Source organism: Benincasa hispida, chromosome 6 (genome assembly GCF_009727055.1).
Source record: "Benincasa hispida cultivar B227 chromosome 6, ASM972705v1, whole genome shotgun sequence".
Taxonomy (NCBI): Eukaryota; Viridiplantae; Streptophyta; class Magnoliopsida; order Cucurbitales; family Cucurbitaceae; genus Benincasa; species Benincasa hispida.
In genome coordinates, this window is record NC_052354.1 from 4,658,849 (window position 1) to 4,676,898 (window position 18,050).

The window sequence follows — 18,050 nt, forward strand, 5'->3', positions numbered from 1 at the left end:
ATTATACATACTTTAATAGAAACTTCTAGAATAATTAATGTTACATCTATCTCAACGTTTTATTATGAGTTGAATTCTTTAAGGAGTTCGGTTATGTTGATGTCCTAAAAAGAATGAGTTACGCTTGGCAAAATGAGATCACATTGTCATCCATTTTCTTATTTGTTATTTTCCATGTTGATTTATTAGTTGTTGATATACTCACTTTAGTACTTGAGTTGATCGATAGAATTAACTTTTTTTATGGAAGCAACATCTATACGATCCAACGAACTCTACTTTGTGGAGTCGATCAAAGGTCAACAAATTTTTAAATGAGAGAAAAAGTCTTATAAAACAAAAATGTTTTTTTATTCAAGTGAAAACCCATTATTGAAGAAAATGTATATTTATAGACTGATTCAGGGTAATTTAAATAGTCACGTCCCTTCTTCAAATTGTTTAAAATTATAAAAGACATATACATTCATGTAATAATGCAACTCGTAAAATTGAAAGGATGCAAACTTATAAAAAAAAATGACATACCATTAATTTTAACGATGGCCGAAAAAAATAATTTTTTCAAGTGAATAAAAGGAGAAAGAAAACTGAAAAAGTAAAATTTAATTCGATTTGATTTGCCATTTTTGTTACATTCCTTTTTGGTGGTAGGACAAACAATGACAAGCTACAAATTAAAATACTTCTAAAGAAAAAGAGGGAAAAGACTGATTACCATCCACCCTTTGGGGATCAATCTAGCTATATATATATATTCATCTACTACTACGATGAAAGATCGAACTTTCAACTTTAAAGAAACTATAAATATCTAAACTCTGACATGTAATATCAAATCATTTCTTGCCGGAGAAGAAGGCAAGAGGGCCAACGAGGGCAGCGTTGATATACGTGGCAGGCTCAGAGTGGCTGTAATCGGTGCGATCGTCGGGGAAGCCATCGTTTTGGTTGGGGCCACCCACGACGGCGCCAGTTAAGATATTGGGGTTGGGGTTGTAGGAGTAGAAGAAGGGTTGGAAGCCGCCGTCGCAGGCAATGGCCTGAGGGTGGCTGGCCTTGGAAGGCAGCGAAGATCCTCTATGGTGAATTCTTCTTGGGAAGCTTTTTCCAAACCCCACCATGTATGACATTTTCAATGGGTTCACTCCCAATATATAATCCACCTGGATTTCATAACCCAAAACAAAGAAAAATATGAATCTGAAAATACCCCTCAAGTTATGTCGGTTTTTTTTTTTAAATAACTATTTTGAAGTTGAAGTTATAAAGTGTAAAATGATTTTTTAATAATTATTTTTTATATATATAATTGTCACGTGACAATTTTTAATGGGGTAGGAGGAGGGTGCACAAAGCTTCAACTTAATTTTGAACATAAAATTGATGTTTTTTTAGTTGTGAGGTCCTTGAACTTTTTCAACCAAAACACCCATTTGGATAATTTCAAATTTAGCTATACAATATCACCAAATTTACCGAATGTTATTCAACTTATATTGTTTTCTCATTAGTAGTCTCTAGAGAGAGATTTAGAGAAATTTCACAAGATAGAATATATTTTGAAGAAAAAAATTATCTTTTTTTAGTATCTAAATTTTGGTTTTAATTTCTATTTAGCCCTTAGATTTCAAGATGTTATACAATTAGTCCAAAATTTGAGTTTGATATCAATTCAATTTCTAAGTTAAAAATGTCAAACTCTTTAGGTTTGAGTTTTGTTTCGATTTAGTTTATAATTTTCAAGATTTATGTTTTTTAACATAAATTTTACACTAAATACTCACTTTCGGTATTTTGCTTTAATGTCTATTAATTAGTTTGAAATTATTATGAAATGAAGTTTATAGAAACGACGGCGTTTTGGCTATTACCTGTTTCTTGGCGAGGTTCTTGAGGGAAGCGGGAGTGACAATAAGGCTGCCGCAGTTGAATGTGTGTTTGGCGGCGGACATGTATTTGGAATATGTGGTGAGCAAAAACGTTATGGATGTCACATATTGGAGGTTACTTTCTGGCAACTTAAACATCAACCCACCTACAAAACATAACAAAATTCAATTCAAATTCAAATATCTCTTCTTATCTTATTTTCAAATTACTATAAAATTCTCGCCTTAAACCAAAAAGTACTATCGCTTTTTATATATTATCGTGTTAGGGATGACTATATTTATGAAAGTCTTAAACGACGATCATATTTATCGTGATCTTCATTTTTTTCCACATCATTGTAATATTCATGACGAAAACACTACATAGTGTGAGAAAAATGAAGATCATGATAGACATGACTATCGTGTTAGGGCTACAATAAACATACATAGTAATCCATGAGTTTTTTACCTGAATAAAAGATTAGATTTAATATATTTTTTTGGATTAGATCATTAATCATTTAGGAGTTTGAGGATGAACTATCCGTACAAAAATCTACTAAAACGACAGTCAAAGAGTAACGTTTGAAAAGGCTAAAAATACATTTATTACCTCCAAAATCACTCCAAACAACATGTATTGTTAATACTTCATAATCGATTTTTGATCTTATGAAAATCATATTAATTAATTTCAAAGTGAATTTTAAATTTGACAAACTTGATTGAAATCATTTCAAAATCACTCTCAAATATGTTTTTATTTCTACAACTTACTATAATTATATGCTAAATATATGAATACTTGATCGAACTATGCTCAAGTTGTTTGGTATATGTTGATATTTTGGTTGCGTACCTTGAGTGTATTGAGTACTAGAGTAGGGAGAATTTGGAAGAATTCGGCACATGAACGACTCGGCTTCTTGTTTGTATGAATCAAAGTTCTTGTCATTGTTTAATAACGCTCGCTATACATACGAAAAAACCACAAGATTCAAACACAGTTTTCTTAGAGTGAAATTAAAAGAGGGATATAAATCAAATTTACCCTAGACAAAAGGACATGAGCACCAGCATATTTGTTGTCCCAACTAAAGATATCAGTCACATCGTCACCTCCCAATGACTTCAACAAATTGAAGTATTGAACATCATTTGTTGCTCTTAGAAGCCATGTTGCTCCCCACACCAATTCATCCTATTTTCATATATCAAATACATTTTTAATATCATATATTAAAATTTTGGTTAAAAAATACTTTTGGTCCCTAAACTTTCATGAAAGTAACACATTAACCTCTAACCCTTGGTTTCCAATGATTTAGTCCTTATATTTTCAACTTTTTAACAATTTAATCTCTAAACTTTAGTATATTTAGATGTCAATTTTAGTACTTTATGTTGTAAACTTCATATTTTGTAAAAATATTGAGTTTCTAATTAGTTCAATGGTTATGCATGAAATCTCATTAATCTTAACATTAATTTTCATACTAGGGACTAAATCGTTACAAATTTTAATATTAAAGGATTAGATTGTTACATAGTAAAGTTTAAGGACTAAATTGTTACAAAATCAAAAGTATAGTGACTAAATCGTTACAAACCAAAATTCAGAACTAAATTATTACTTATATGAAAGTTTAGGAACTAAAAGTTATTTTTAACCTAAAACATAAATAAACCACTAAATTTGAAGATGTAGCCTAATTAATATTTTTTTAGGGATTAAATACTATTTTGTTCATTATATTTTGCTCAATGATTTATGTACTTTTAAAAAGTGACAGTTTGTTATTTTTATCTCATTTTTAAATGAAAATTTAGCATGGCATTCAGTAAATTTCTTAAAATATGAGATAAATATGTAATGAAGTGTTTCCATATTTATGTTAACATTTTTCCAAATATAGATCAAATGATCACAATTTAAAAGTTTAAATGCTAAAAGAAAGGAAAATTGAAAGCAAATGCACCAAAATACAATTTAGACTCATTCTAATAATTAAAAAATGAATAGTTTTTATAAGTTTAACTTTGAAAAAGTTAAAGTTATGTCTAGGCCCCGTTTGTTAACCATTTTATTTTTTGTTTTTGTTTTTTAAAATTAAGCTTATAGATATTAGACCATATTTCTTCGTTTATTATCTATTTTTCATTAATGATTTAAAAAAATCAAGCCAAATTTTGATAACTAAAAAAAATAGCTTTCAAACAGTTTTTTTGTTTTTAGAATTTAGCTAAGAATTCAACCATGGTAAGAAATATTGATGGAATAAACTTAATTTAAAAATAAAAAAAAAAAACAAAACAAAACAAAAATTAAATGCTTACCAAAAGGGACTTTAATAAGTATGATTTTTGTTTTTAGTTTTGAAAGTAAAGTCTATAAACGTTATTTTACTTTTAAATTATTTGTTTTCTCATCTATTTTCTTTCTTGATATTTTTAAAAATCAAATAAATATTTGAAATTTATAAAAATAATTTCTAAAAATTTGTTTTCGTTTATAGAGTTTTGGTACTAAACCATTGTATCGGGGAAGATGCAAATTATTTTTTAAAAATAGAAAAGTAAGCTTGACTTTAACTAAACTAAAAAACCAAAAACAAAACATTAAAGTCTAAATAATTGTCAAAGTAAGCCAAGTATTTAACTTATTTTAAAAACAAAAAATATTAGCATAAACAATATGGAAAATTCCTCAAAAAAAAAAAAAAAAAAANAAAAAAAAAAAAAAAAAAAAGGAAAAAAAGAAAAGAAAAGAAAAGAAAATTAGCTGACCTTATATCCAGAATAAGAGCAATAAAAGGGACAAACAGCAGAGGAAAGCGAATCACTATACGACCCACGATGTTCCAAAGCAAACTGCATCACCTTCTTCGCCGTCGCCAATAGTACCCGGGAGTATTTCCGGTCAACCCGGCGGAACACCAGCGATGCGGCGGCGAGTGCGGCAGCGGTCTCGGCGGCAACATCGGATCCAGGGTTCCCGGCGGAAACAGAGTATACGGTTCTAACAGTATCCATGTCCTCAGGTCGTTCCCAGCACTTGTGGTCGACGTGGGGGTCGCCGACGCCGACGTAGAGCTTGCCGGGAGTGGCGGTGGCGCACTTGAGAAGGTAATCGGTGGCCCAACGGATGGCGGCGCGTGCGTTGGGTAATTCTGTGCCCATACGCGCGCCGTACTCGAGTGCTCCCCATGAAAGCATTGTGGTTGTGAATGCCATTGGAAGGTTGAATTTCACATTGTCGCCGGCGTCGTAGTAGCCGCCGGTTAAATCCACCTAACAATTACAAAACAATTCTATTTCTTTTATGGGGTCTTTTTAAATATAAACAACTTTTAATTTACTGGGGGAAATCACTGTTTAATAATTAAAATTTAAATAATAATACTAAAGTGGAATTTATGAGGACATTTCATGGATTTTTTAAATTAAAAAATAAAGATTTGATTGGGTTGTTTTTTTCTAATTTTCTTTAAAATGTCTACTTAATATTTAAATAGTTTAGATGGAGTAATTTTAAAATAATTAAAATTATTTTTGGTATTTTTAGAATCACACGAAAAAAATATTTTAGATTATTCAAAATCACTTTAATAATATGAAAAATGTGATTAAAATGTAAAATTAAACCTGGAATAAAATTTGAATAATTAAAAATGATTTTGAAACTCTTAAATATGCACTTATGAAAATGTTGAGATAATTATTATTTTATTTCTACTGTAAAATTAATTTTATGTTAGTTTTGTTTTTTTTAAAAAAAAATTTGAGAGAGGGAAAAAAGGAAGTTACCAAAAGTAAGAATAAAGAATTACTACCAAAAGTTTTTAAAAGAAAAGAATGTTGAATAGTGTAAAAGAAAAAACAAGAAACAAGAAACGAGTATAAATATTATTAAATGGACTCAATAAAGTTGTGAAATATTATGATTAACACATACATGAGCTAGTTCACCATCATAAAGGCCAGAGTTGGACCTCCAAGTGATCCGTTGGTTAGCCGGAATCCTACCGGAGCGTTGTCCTTCAAAGAACAATATCGACTTAGACAAGGCATCTCTGTAATTCGGGTCACCTCGAGTGTGATCGACCAATGAGAATGAAAGCAAGAGGAGGAAAAAGAAGAAGAGAGTTGAAGAATTTGTGATGGCAGCAGCCATGGGGAAGAAGAGAGCTGAGAAATAACTAGAGAAATATTTTAGTTTGGATTATTGAAATTGATACCAAGAGAATATTGGTTTATATAGAGATTTTAAAAAAAAGTGAAGTGGGGATATTCAGTTACATGATTTTTCATTAGCGCAATCTTAGGCTTTTGTGTTGCAAGTCAATAAGAATAGTGATTTATAATATATATCTCTTGAAATTTGCATGCTTCTTTCTAAATTAAAACTTTCCCTTTTTTTCTTTTTCTTGTACCAAAAATCATGTTCAACTATGGACTTTATAATGCTTAAAGAGTTACTATATACCCAAAAAAAAAAAAAAAAAAATCCATTTAGATGATCCAAGATTATGTGTTTAATTTTGTTTGTCTAGAAGAAATAATGAACATATCTATAGAAGATGAATAAGGAATCGAGACGTTCGTTGAATTTAGTTTACGCGTCATCGCGAAGGTTCCAATTTGATTTGATGTTCATGTTTAAAACGTGGAAGTCATGTATACGAGATATTGCAATGGGTAGGAATAACTTGTATGCCAATGATGGGATTGATCAAAGTTATAAAATAGGGTTCTTGGAGATTATATATGAAAATAATGATGATTTATTTAATGTACTCAACATGGTTCAAGCTTGCTTTCATGATCAATCTTCTAATGTTCCCAATATATTTCACTATATGTTTGGTGACGCTAAGAAGCCATTATATCCTTATGGATTGAACTCATATGAAGATATATATTTATTGCCCAGATATAATTGTTAGTCAGTAATTACCATGATGTACAACCTTCCGCCAATGGTATATAAGAAGGAAGTACGTATTTGTCGTTAACACTCATATCGGTATAGAAATATCAAAATTTTGGATGAATTATAGATAATGGTAACTTGCCACAATACACTTAATACTGACAATCTATAATTGTCAGCAATTATTTATTGTTGACAAGAATATGCTATCATAAAAAGACTAATTAAGATACCTTTTAAAAGTGTCATTAATCCTCTTATTTAAGTGTGTCATTCAACTACCAAAAATAACTATCACGAAAATTGGTTACAATAATTTTAAGTGTCATGAAATTCCAATTTTGTTGTAGTGTAATTTGTGCTTAGCTTAATGAATTAAAGACTTTATAAAGTTTATGGCTTAATTTTCTACTCACATACATAGTTGAACTAAAAACAAATTTGTGAATATATTAGTGAGTGAATCAACTAGAATTTTTTTTTTTTTCATTTGTGTAAACGAAAAGTAGACGTGATAAGTCGAAATAAGCGTAATTCAATTGACATAATGTTTGTGCTATTAACTTTGAAATCAAACGTCTAATTTTTATACCTCACATATCGTAAAGAAAATGAACATAATCCAACTAATATAAAGTGTATATTCTTAATCAAAATGTCCAAAGTTAAAAGAAAAAAAACAGTTTTTTTTTTCTTTATAATATTTGGGTGATGTTGATTGAACAAATGGTGGGCACTAATATAGAGGAAACGCTTTTTAATAAAACGGTTGGCTCAAAGTGCTTGGGTTATGTCCGACCATTTCATGCCCAAAAAATAAGGTCTCGTTTATGAGAAAAGCAGATTCCATGATTTTGGCCCTCAATTGTTCTTTAAATTAAACCAAATTAATATTCAAATCATTCCTAAATATTTTACTTATTTTGTTTTAAGCTTTCTTTTTATGCATGCTCTTAAATATTTTCTTCTCTCTCTTCATTATAACCAAAATCCCTTTTCATCTTTTAATTCAAAACTTCACATTTATTTATTTTAGTATATTTTGTCTACATATACAAGAACTCATATGAAATTTAGCCACTCAACAAATATAAATTTCAACTCGATTTATTAACTATGTCGAGGTTTACTCTTTGATACTTAGCTTGAATGTTGTGGACTTAAATTTTATTCCACGATTTTGTAATATGATGGCTCATAATTGCACCAACCATACTGTTTTTTCGGGTTCTTCTTATTTGTAAACTAATGACTTTTCTTCTTAATTTTTTCAAATCGATGAGGTTAAGAAGTTATATCGATGGTGTCTTTGAATATATTTTAGCCTCGAGGTTTTTTTCACTAAAAAAAAAAGGGGGAAAAACTCAATTTGTGACCTCTCATGCTTATTTGAACATTAAGCATGAGACTTCACAACTATTCTCTTTTAGGTTTTTTCTTTTTTTAATTATTATTATTAGTTTCTCTTTTAGTCTTTTAATCTTAAATTTGTATGAATTTATATAGGTAGGATCATAATAGGTTTGATGAACGATTTTTAGGAAGTCTGTTTATTTAGTTTTTCATGTTTTTACAAGATTCCAACAAATCAATAAATTTTTACTTTTTTTGTGTTTATTCGATTTTTATCATTAACCCACATTCATATATGCTACCTAAAGAGTTAATAGGATAGTTAAATTGACATAAAACTTGTCCAATTATCCTTGGAGTTAAAGATTGGATTTTTCCTCCTCATATATTATAAAAAAATAATAATAATAAATAAATAAAATAACTGGCCCAAATTTTACTCACTATAAGCAATATTTAAGCCATGCAATTATTGTACCACATAGAAATTTGAAAATTCTATACTACCATTGTACTTGTCACTCTTTCATCACAATTTGACATGTAATTAAGTGATATTATTTTCTTTCACAATCTCTACATTACTTTTAACTACTACGTATTGGTTCAAATACTAAATAGACAAAACTAACAACATACGGGGTCTATTACATATGAAATTGAAAAAATAATAAATAAAACTATTAGAAGTATCAAACAAGATAAGCACTAATTTTAAAAGTCAAGTGACCAAATTTATAATTCAACACTGTATTTTATTCATTTAGAAGACACGTATAAACTTTAATCAATTGAGTTATGTTCGAATGGGTGAATATAAAAGGTATATAATAATAATAATAATAATAATACAATTAATTGAAAGTAGATATTAAGAGCGAAATAAAGTAAAGTAATTATCGACAATACTCATCTAACATAAATTTATAATCAACCTCAAAATCTAAAATTTCATCCCTGATTCTCCATATTGTGGAAAATAATGGGAGGTTGGGTCAAATTTCAAAACGAGATATAATTAGAAAAAAAAGGAAAAAGGGAAGGGCGCGAATGGCGCATATTTTGGTTATTTAATAATGAGGCCTTGGATTACGGTAAGAAATCGGCGCCCAAAGCGTTGAAGTAATCAAAATTAGGGCAAATTGCAAATTTAAAAGGAGCGAGGGATCAACGATAAAGAAAGGAATCTAACTTATTATTATTATTCTTTTCCCCCACTTTTTCTTTTTCTTTTATTTTTTCCCCATATCCCTAATCCCTTCGCAACAAAGAATTTGATTTCATTTTCTTCCCTTTACTTTCATCCCTTATCTTCCTTTTTCTTGCTTCTTCTTGTACTTTTTTTTTAAAAAAGTATTCCCATGTGTATTTGAGTGGGTCCCACATATGGGTTATCCGTTTTACAAAGCTTGTTCATCTATGCTATGTTAAAAGAGAGACAATAAGGGAAGAATTTCTCTCTTTCATTAACTTTTAACAATTTTCATTTTGTTCCTATTTATAATTCTTCGATTAAAATCTTTCAAGCATTAATCAAACTCTTTCGTCGAAACAACCTTCTACAAAGAGACTCCATCCCTTCTACAATGATCACCCTAACCTTTATTTATTTATTTATTTAAGCCTTTGTAGGATTTTTTTTTTTTTTTTTTTTTGTTAGTTGTTCATAAGTAACTATTTCTAAATTACGAGATATTGAAATGGGATCGGAGTGCACGAGACTCTAAAACCTATGCCACCATTGATACAACTAAGTGATGATTCCAAAATGAAAAATTAAGGTTAAATTTCAAAATGATAATTCCATGTTCTTTTTTTCCTCTCTTTTATTTTTGTTCGAATTAGTTTTTGGAAAAAATGTTAATGTTCGTGCAATTTTTATGTGTAGATGCATTGTAAATGTTTTAGAAAGTGTTGGAATCACGAATTAGTTGTTGTGATGTTTGTTTATTAGTAATTTTCATTGAATTATATTTTTTTTAGGAATAATTTTCATTTTTATTCGATTCTGTGTGGAAAGGCGAATAATAAATATATTTGGATAGAATTTTCTAATATTCCCACACCATTACGATAATAAGTATCTACATTGATTTGTTAAGATTCATATTTATTTTTTTTAATATATTCTACATATAAAGGGGGCTAGAAGTAGATAAATTTTATATACTTATTTTGCCATTTTGTTTTTAATAAAATACTATGTAGAGTGAGTATGATAGACTGAAAAATTGAGCCAACCAACCAAATTGAAGTCAATCGAAGAAGGAGAGGGTCGGTTTAAGAAAATTCCAAAACGGAAAATTTAGAAAAGAAACTAAGAAAAAAACCAATCGATGCTTGCACTATTACTATGTTACCCTTTTGTCGACAGAATGAATCTTTTTAAATGTAGGAGTCCATTCAAAATCTAATATATGTGACATTTCTGATTTTTAATTCATAAAATATGTTTATATATTTAAAAATTAACGTTTTATGCAAAATAAGAACAATCGGTGTTGGCAAGACGTAACTCTTTAAATGTATGTGCTTGATGAGCACCAATTGATGCAAATAATATCAATGGGATGTGAGTTAAATATCGAACATATGCTTCTTTTTATGTAGATATGAAATGCACATCTAAAAAAGAGAAATTAAAATCTTTTGATTATGTTTTTAATAAAAAAAATATATTTCATATAACAAAAATTTATTTTTTTAAAAAAATCAGATGTCTTAGAAAGACAAGTCTAGAAGTAAATTTATATATAAAAAAAGTTCAAAGACTTGAATCATAAACATGTGCATAAGTAAAAATTAAGAAAATTGAGATTAAAAATTAGAATAAAAGTTTCAAAACAATTAAGAAAATTGAGATTACTTAATTCTAAAAGAAATGATTAGTTTTCAAATTAAAATGTTTAAATGTATTGGTATTGGTTTTTTAAAATTAATATATAATCTTAATTTTTAAATTATATTATATATTTTTTTTCATAAATTTTGGGAGATTAAACCAAACTTTAAATAATGTTTATTTATGACAAAATAATATTTAAACAAATACTAAACATCTTTTAAAGGCTATAACAGAGAATATTTGTCTTACTATTTAATTCTTAATTTTCCATAAAATTTTCCTTTTATAATTCTCTTCAAGTAGTTATTAATAAAAAAAATGTTTGGCACCGTACAGTATAAAATAATTTATTTATGAAAAAAAAAAATGAAAGCACAAAAAATATGAAGAAAATAAAATTTGTTATCGTTTCTAACTCTTAAAAATTTATGGTAATTAAAAAATAATAATAATTTATTTATTACATGCTAAAATATCATCATGTTTTAAATTTGTATAATAAAGACTACAAGATTCCCCGTACATATATACATGTTTCTTGACTAGTAGATTAAAAAATGTTGCTCCTCACTTATTTGAAGTTTCAAATTGACTATTTTTGTCTTTTTAGTCTATAAATTTTCAAAACATCTATTTTATTTATTATTATTTTTTAAAAGAAATTTTAATTTTAATTTTCAACTAGAAATATTCATTTATTTGCAAGAATTGAGTTTCAATGGGATTTGCTAAGTGGGGATGGAGGAAGGTGTAGGAAGACTTGTCTCCCAAATGACTAGGGTTGACAATGGGGCCGGGACTGGTGGGGAAGGTGGGGATTTTACCCCATCCCCATCCCGTCCCCACCATTTTTGAAGGTGAGGACGGAGCGGGGATTCCCATAGGAACCCATTCCCCGTTTTCCTTTGTTTCCATGGGATTCCCCATATATATATATATATATATTAATTCATAAAATTCTCTTTAGTTTGGCTTAGATACTTTAATTGGACTTAGATTGAGTTAAATTAAAAATTAGGATAAATATAAAAAGTTAAATACCTGATATACATATATCTAATGGGGGCAAGGTCGGGGTCAAGGACCCTAAAGAGGTCCCCAGTTTGACCCCATCCTCGGTCAAATCGAGGATTCGGGGCGGCACTCCGCAGGAAATTTTACCTACTACAATGGTTAAATGGGTCCCCGTCTCCGTCCCACCTCATCTAACCTTTTTAAATTAAATATAAAATTGATATTTAATATTAATTTAAATTGAATAATTGAATATGTTGTTTTAATATTTAAATTTTAACTTTTATAAACCTGGGAACTAAACATTGTAATTCTATCTTTTACCTAATATTTTATTTAAATAAAAATCATATTGAAAATGATCGATCTAATATTGGAAATTTTGAAAAATTATTTACTTTAAAATAAATTTAAAAAAAATAAAATGAATAAATAAATAAATAAGAAGTAGATGATTTTTTATGTAGAAAACCGAGGAGAATCGTCGTTCCCATTTCCAAAAATTAAATAGAGAATTTTGGGGACATGGATATTAAAATAAGGGAGTAGAGAAGTCTTCCCTATCCCCACATCTCCACCTTACTTCGTGAATATCTCTATTATGAATTTTCAATTTTGTAGTTATTTGGTCTCTCAACTTAAAAACAATCTAACACATCTTTAGAATTTAATTTTGTATCTAATAGATTATTAAATTTTAAGAATTGTTTTATAAATATTTAAAATTTCAATTTTACATTTAATAAACCTCCATTTTTAGTTATGTATTTAAGAAGTTAGTAACACCGAAGAAAAAGAGAAAAATGGAGAATTCATGCCCCGATTCCCACCGAATTAAACGGAGAATCTATGCCCCAATTCCTGTAAAATTAAATGAGTAACTTTAAGAAGTATGTCATAAATTTATAAATCTTCAAAATTTCAGTTTTAAATTTTGTGTGTAAAAAATGAGTAATTAACCGAAACAGAGTAAAAAGAGAGAAATGGAGGGCACGTGTTTTGATTTGACATAATTAGGGTTATAAGCATGCGAGAGGGACAAATTCACAATCCACAATTCACAATCTTACAGAAAGGGATAGCAAATGAAGATGGTAATCAGCCAAAAAGTGTGGATTTGTCCATTTAATTCACAACAAATATCCCAAATTTTTTGGGGCTTTCTCCAAATTCCAATGTTGCCCTTTATAGTGTCTTTACCACTTTCCAAGTTTGCCCTATTTCCATATACGCTTTCACCTCTTCCAACATATTTGTTAAGAGTAATATTTAGTTGCAGTTTTTTTAAAAAATAAAAATATCACATGACAGTATTTTATTGGATAAGTTTAAGAATAGTATATTTTAAAAGTAATAATAAAAATAAGGTATGTAGGAAAGAAATTACAAAAAGTAAAGTAGAGGAAAAAAGTATTGACAAAAATATGGTAGCAAAATCTATACCCGGTACACGATTTTTATGTTAAGGACCTGGACGGGGTCTACGTGAAAAAAAAAATCTACGGTAAAACAAATCTATGTGAAAAAATAGATCTAGCATTCATTAGAAATTTGATTCAATTTTTATTTTATCGTAAGCTTTTAAGAATTTGAATTTCACAAATTCTCCAACAATGAAAAAAAACACTAAAAAATAAAAGAAGAAGACGAAAGTGGGGGAAAATATGAAAAAAAAAAACTCTTAATTCGTGACTAAAAATTTGATTCAATTTTTATTTTACTGTAGGCCTTTCAGAATTTGAATTTCAATTTTTCAAAAATGAAAAAAAAAACTAAAATGTGGAAAAAAAAAGATTTAGAATTAATTCGTGACAAGAAATTTGATTCAATTTTTATTTTAATATAGACCTTTAAAAATTTGAATTTCACAGTAAAAAATTCTCTGAAAATACAAAAAAAAAAAAACACTAAAAAAATAAAAGAAGAAAACAGAAGTTAGGGGAAAATGTGAAAAAAAAAAATTAACCTTAATTCGTTGCTAGAAATTTGTTGCTAGAAATTTGATTAACTTTTATTTTACTATAGGCCTTTGAAAATTTGAATTTCACAAAGATTATTCGAAGAAAAAAATATAAGAAGACATAAGTTGGGAGAAAATATGGAAAAAAAAAAACTTTAATTTGTGGTTGACTCAAAAATCGTAGACCCCGTCCATGGGTCCACGAATTTACAACCCTATTTTTGTCAATAGTTTCAAACAAACCCTATTTTTTTCAATAAATATTAAAATAACATTATTTTTTTAAAAAATTCCATTTTATTGAACTATATTTGAGATATCTAAGACAGATGCATTCAAGAGAGTACCAAGTTTTTCTCATTTTTCTAATTAGTTAGGTTTGTTCAATTTTTTATATTTATTCTTCATGAATATTTTAAGATATCCTATCTTAGTTCTTAAATCTTTTTAAAAAATTAATGAATATAAGATCTTCATATCAATTTCATTTAATATTATTTAATGATGTTAAATATGAGTGTGATTTAAGTCATATAGATTATAGATGAGTATCAAACAAGTAAAAATTAGATGGAGAAAGATAATATAAAAGCATGGACTAAACTTGATGTTTTTAAAAGCTTAGAGACTAAATATTATGAAAGCCTCCGAAACTAAAATGGAAACAAATATAAAAATTTCCCGGATCAAAACTGACATTTTGAAAAGTTTAAGGACTAAAATGGGATAACTTTATATTGCCACACCAACTAAATACTCACTAACCTCCTAAGAATGAAAAGGACAATATTATCTTTCCAGGTCAAAAAAAACAACAGATTTGTTTTTCCTTTCAAGGGACGGGACATTATTTTTGTTGGGAAGCATCTAAACTAGGAATTTACAACATGCATATATATAATATATATATATATATATATATGACATCTTAATCAATTTAGCTATACTTTAATATATGAATAAATCAAATTATTTTTCCATTATTGTTAAAGTGTAACTTTCATTTGATATAAACTATAAACATACTTAAAAAGTAATAAATAGTATCAATCTTTCTTTAGGTGCATCCTTTCACCTCCATGCAATTTTTTTCTAGTATAATGAAAAAGATAATTTCGATTTAAGTTGTCAATTAAAGTATAGCTAACCTTAATTGACACTAAATCAAATTATCTTTTTCATTATACTAGAAAAAATTGCATGGAGGTGAAAGGATGCAACCCTAAAGAAAGAGTTGCATACTATTTATTACTTTTATGTATTGTATAGTTTTATTATCAATTGAAAGTTACACTTACACAATAATGGTCTTTGGTCGTCATGAAATATATTTATGTTGGTTGTAATTAATAAAATATAATGCTTATTATTGAAATAGTTAAATTAAAGACACTAAAAATCAAAATAAATATAGTTCAACTGTCATAGTGATTATATTGATAACTTAAATGTTGGATACTTTCTCTCTAAAAGAAGAAAAAAACCCGCACCGAATTGAGTGAAGAATCCCTTGAAGTAATTTGGATAGCTTGATTATAGGGTAAAGGCATGCGGTGCATGAAGACCAAAAAATGGATAAAAACATCCCATTTTGAGTCATATGAATTCAAACATTTAATTTGCAATTATTGCCAAAGCTTTTATTTGATTGAATTTGCCGCGTGAATCAATTGCTTCTTTTCCAAATTACTCATTTGAATATTTTCAGCTCTTTTTGGTGGTGTGGAATCCAAACTTGATTAATCTAACTACCAGAATGAGCTAGATCAAGAGAACTCAAATCAAATGAATACAATGCACTTTTTTTTTATTCGTAATTCTATTTTTTTAATGAAAATAAATATATTAGCTAGTTGAGTTATATTTAAATTATAGTATAATAAATAAAGTATAAAATAATCAACTAACTTTAACTATTATCAATTGTAAAGATATAACTACCTAAAATTTCAAGTATTTATTCTAAACCAACTTATTTCATAAATTCATTTTTTTCAAAAGTAATTTTAAGTAGTTGCTAAACACTTCAATCTTTTCCAAAATAGATTTTTTATAAACACTTGAAAAGTTAAACAAAATACGCCTTATGACTTTTCGTAATATAAAATAATATTTAATTTGGATGAGATTTATCATTGTAAAAACTAAATGGTTACAGGATGGCGCACTAAATTGTTGTTAGTCTATATATATTATGGACTACGAGGAAACATTCGTTTTGCCCTTTTTAAATATGATTATAGGGTTATTTTGAGTAACTTGACAAATAAACCAATTAAAAAATCTAATTTTAAATACTTTACTTATTCACATGGATTGTTTCAAATTTGTGTTTTATTTATTTATTATTTTTTATATAAAAAATCTATCAAATTTAGTTAAACATCAAATTTTCTCCATTTTTTTCAAAATTTGTTTGGAGAGATACATTTGGTTATTAAGAAAAACCATCAAATTTCGTTTCAATAAGACAAACCATGTTTTCTAAAAATAAAAATAATAATAAAAAATCAAATCGTTCTATGAATAATTAAATTAAACCTTCAATTTGCATTAGATATCTTTTCTTTATTTTCTTTTTTTTTTTATTATTTTTATTGTTGAGTTGGTTTAGGTTTTAATTTTGTTAACCTCTTCTCCCTAATTTTTTCTGTAGCATTAATTATATATATATATAAAAATTTGGTTTACAATTATTTCCACATTTTTAATATTTTTTATTCATAGACATTATCTAAGTTTTTCAATTTCAAGTACGTATTTTTTCAATTTTTTTCTTTATTCGTTTAAGAATTTTTTTTTTTTTTTTTTAAAAAGGTTTTTTACTATTTTAAAAGTAAGGATCTCAATTAAGCTTTCATATATTTAAACCATCTCTTTCTTTCTTTTTTAATAAAAAAATTCATTAACATTATGTGACATAACATTTATTTTTTCTTTTATTAAGTTTTTAGCTTTTTTTTTTTTTCAACTCCATATGTGACTTATTTTCCAATTTTTAATTGTTTTCTTCTTCTTCCTTTGGTAATTTTTTTCTAATTATTTTTCTTTATGTTTATTCCTATTAAGAGTTTCTTTTATTAATATATCTATGTGTGTGCATGTGTGTTAGTAATTTATTAAATTATAAATAATCGATCACTATCTTAATTATCAAATCGTGTACATTGCATGAGATTTGAGATTTTGGGTTTCAAGATCACTACCGTTGTGATCTCCAAAGTTGACATAGATTACGGTTAATATAATAATTTTTCAAAACAAATTATAATTTAAAATGAATTATGGTTTGGGATGCAAATAAACCCAAAAAATCGAATAGATAAATTTGTCGATTTTGTACAAAAACTTTATTTTATTAAAATTAAAATTAATGAGTTTATTTAAGATTTTTACATTTTTTTTTTTTTAAATAGGTGATATTATTATACAACAACAAGGAGATCCCACAGCTCGGGATCAAGACATCAAAGCAACAAAGCACAAGCAAAGACAGGGCACAAAACCAAAACATAGCCAATAAAATAAGACCAGAACAAAACCAACACATAAACTTAAAACTCGCAAACCATCAGGGAGAAAGCCAGAGAAAAGAGCCTAAAATCCCACAAACTAGGGACAACAATAAAACAAACAACAACGTAAAGTTAAAAAAGAAAAAACATCCATAAACACACTAGATAAGATCAAGAAGATCAACCCGCCAGGAGGCAGCACGAGCACGAACCGTAGAAACCATAAGGTGAACCAGAGTAGACACCGACCTCGGTCGACCTCAATGCAGCCGCCGATTACGCTCATGCCAGATGTAGTATATTGAAGCACACCAGAAAAAACGGAACAACTTACTTCGCACCCCTTTACCCGACCCCACTCGACTCTACATCCCAATCCACCACCCAATGTAACAAACCCAACTGAAGTAACATACCAGACCACACCTCTTTCCCAAACCCACACTCAAAAAATAAATGATCCCGCAACTCTATACAGAAGACATCCCCCTCTAACAACACATCCCAACTCCTCAACCAATCCCGCGTACATAACTTGTCCCTCACAGCTAAC

General features: G+C 28.0%; 1 protein-coding gene across 1 annotated transcript; it reads right to left on the bottom strand.

Moving 5' to 3' along the window:
- Positions 1–628: 628 nt before the first annotated feature.
- Positions 629–6,111, bottom strand: LOC120080146 (endoglucanase 9-like). The gene is made up of 6 exons (XM_039034714.1): positions 5,833–6,111; positions 4,665–5,168; positions 2,929–3,078; positions 2,737–2,848; positions 1,875–2,038; positions 629–1,166 (listed from the first exon to the last, which is right to left on the bottom strand). Exons 1-6 carry the CDS (start codon positions 6,049–6,051, stop codon positions 840–842), a joined length of 1,476 nt encoding a protein of 491 aa, XP_038890642.1. The 5' UTR covers positions 6,052–6,111; the 3' UTR covers positions 629–839.
- Between the last annotated feature and the right edge of the window lie 11,939 nt (positions 6,112–18,050).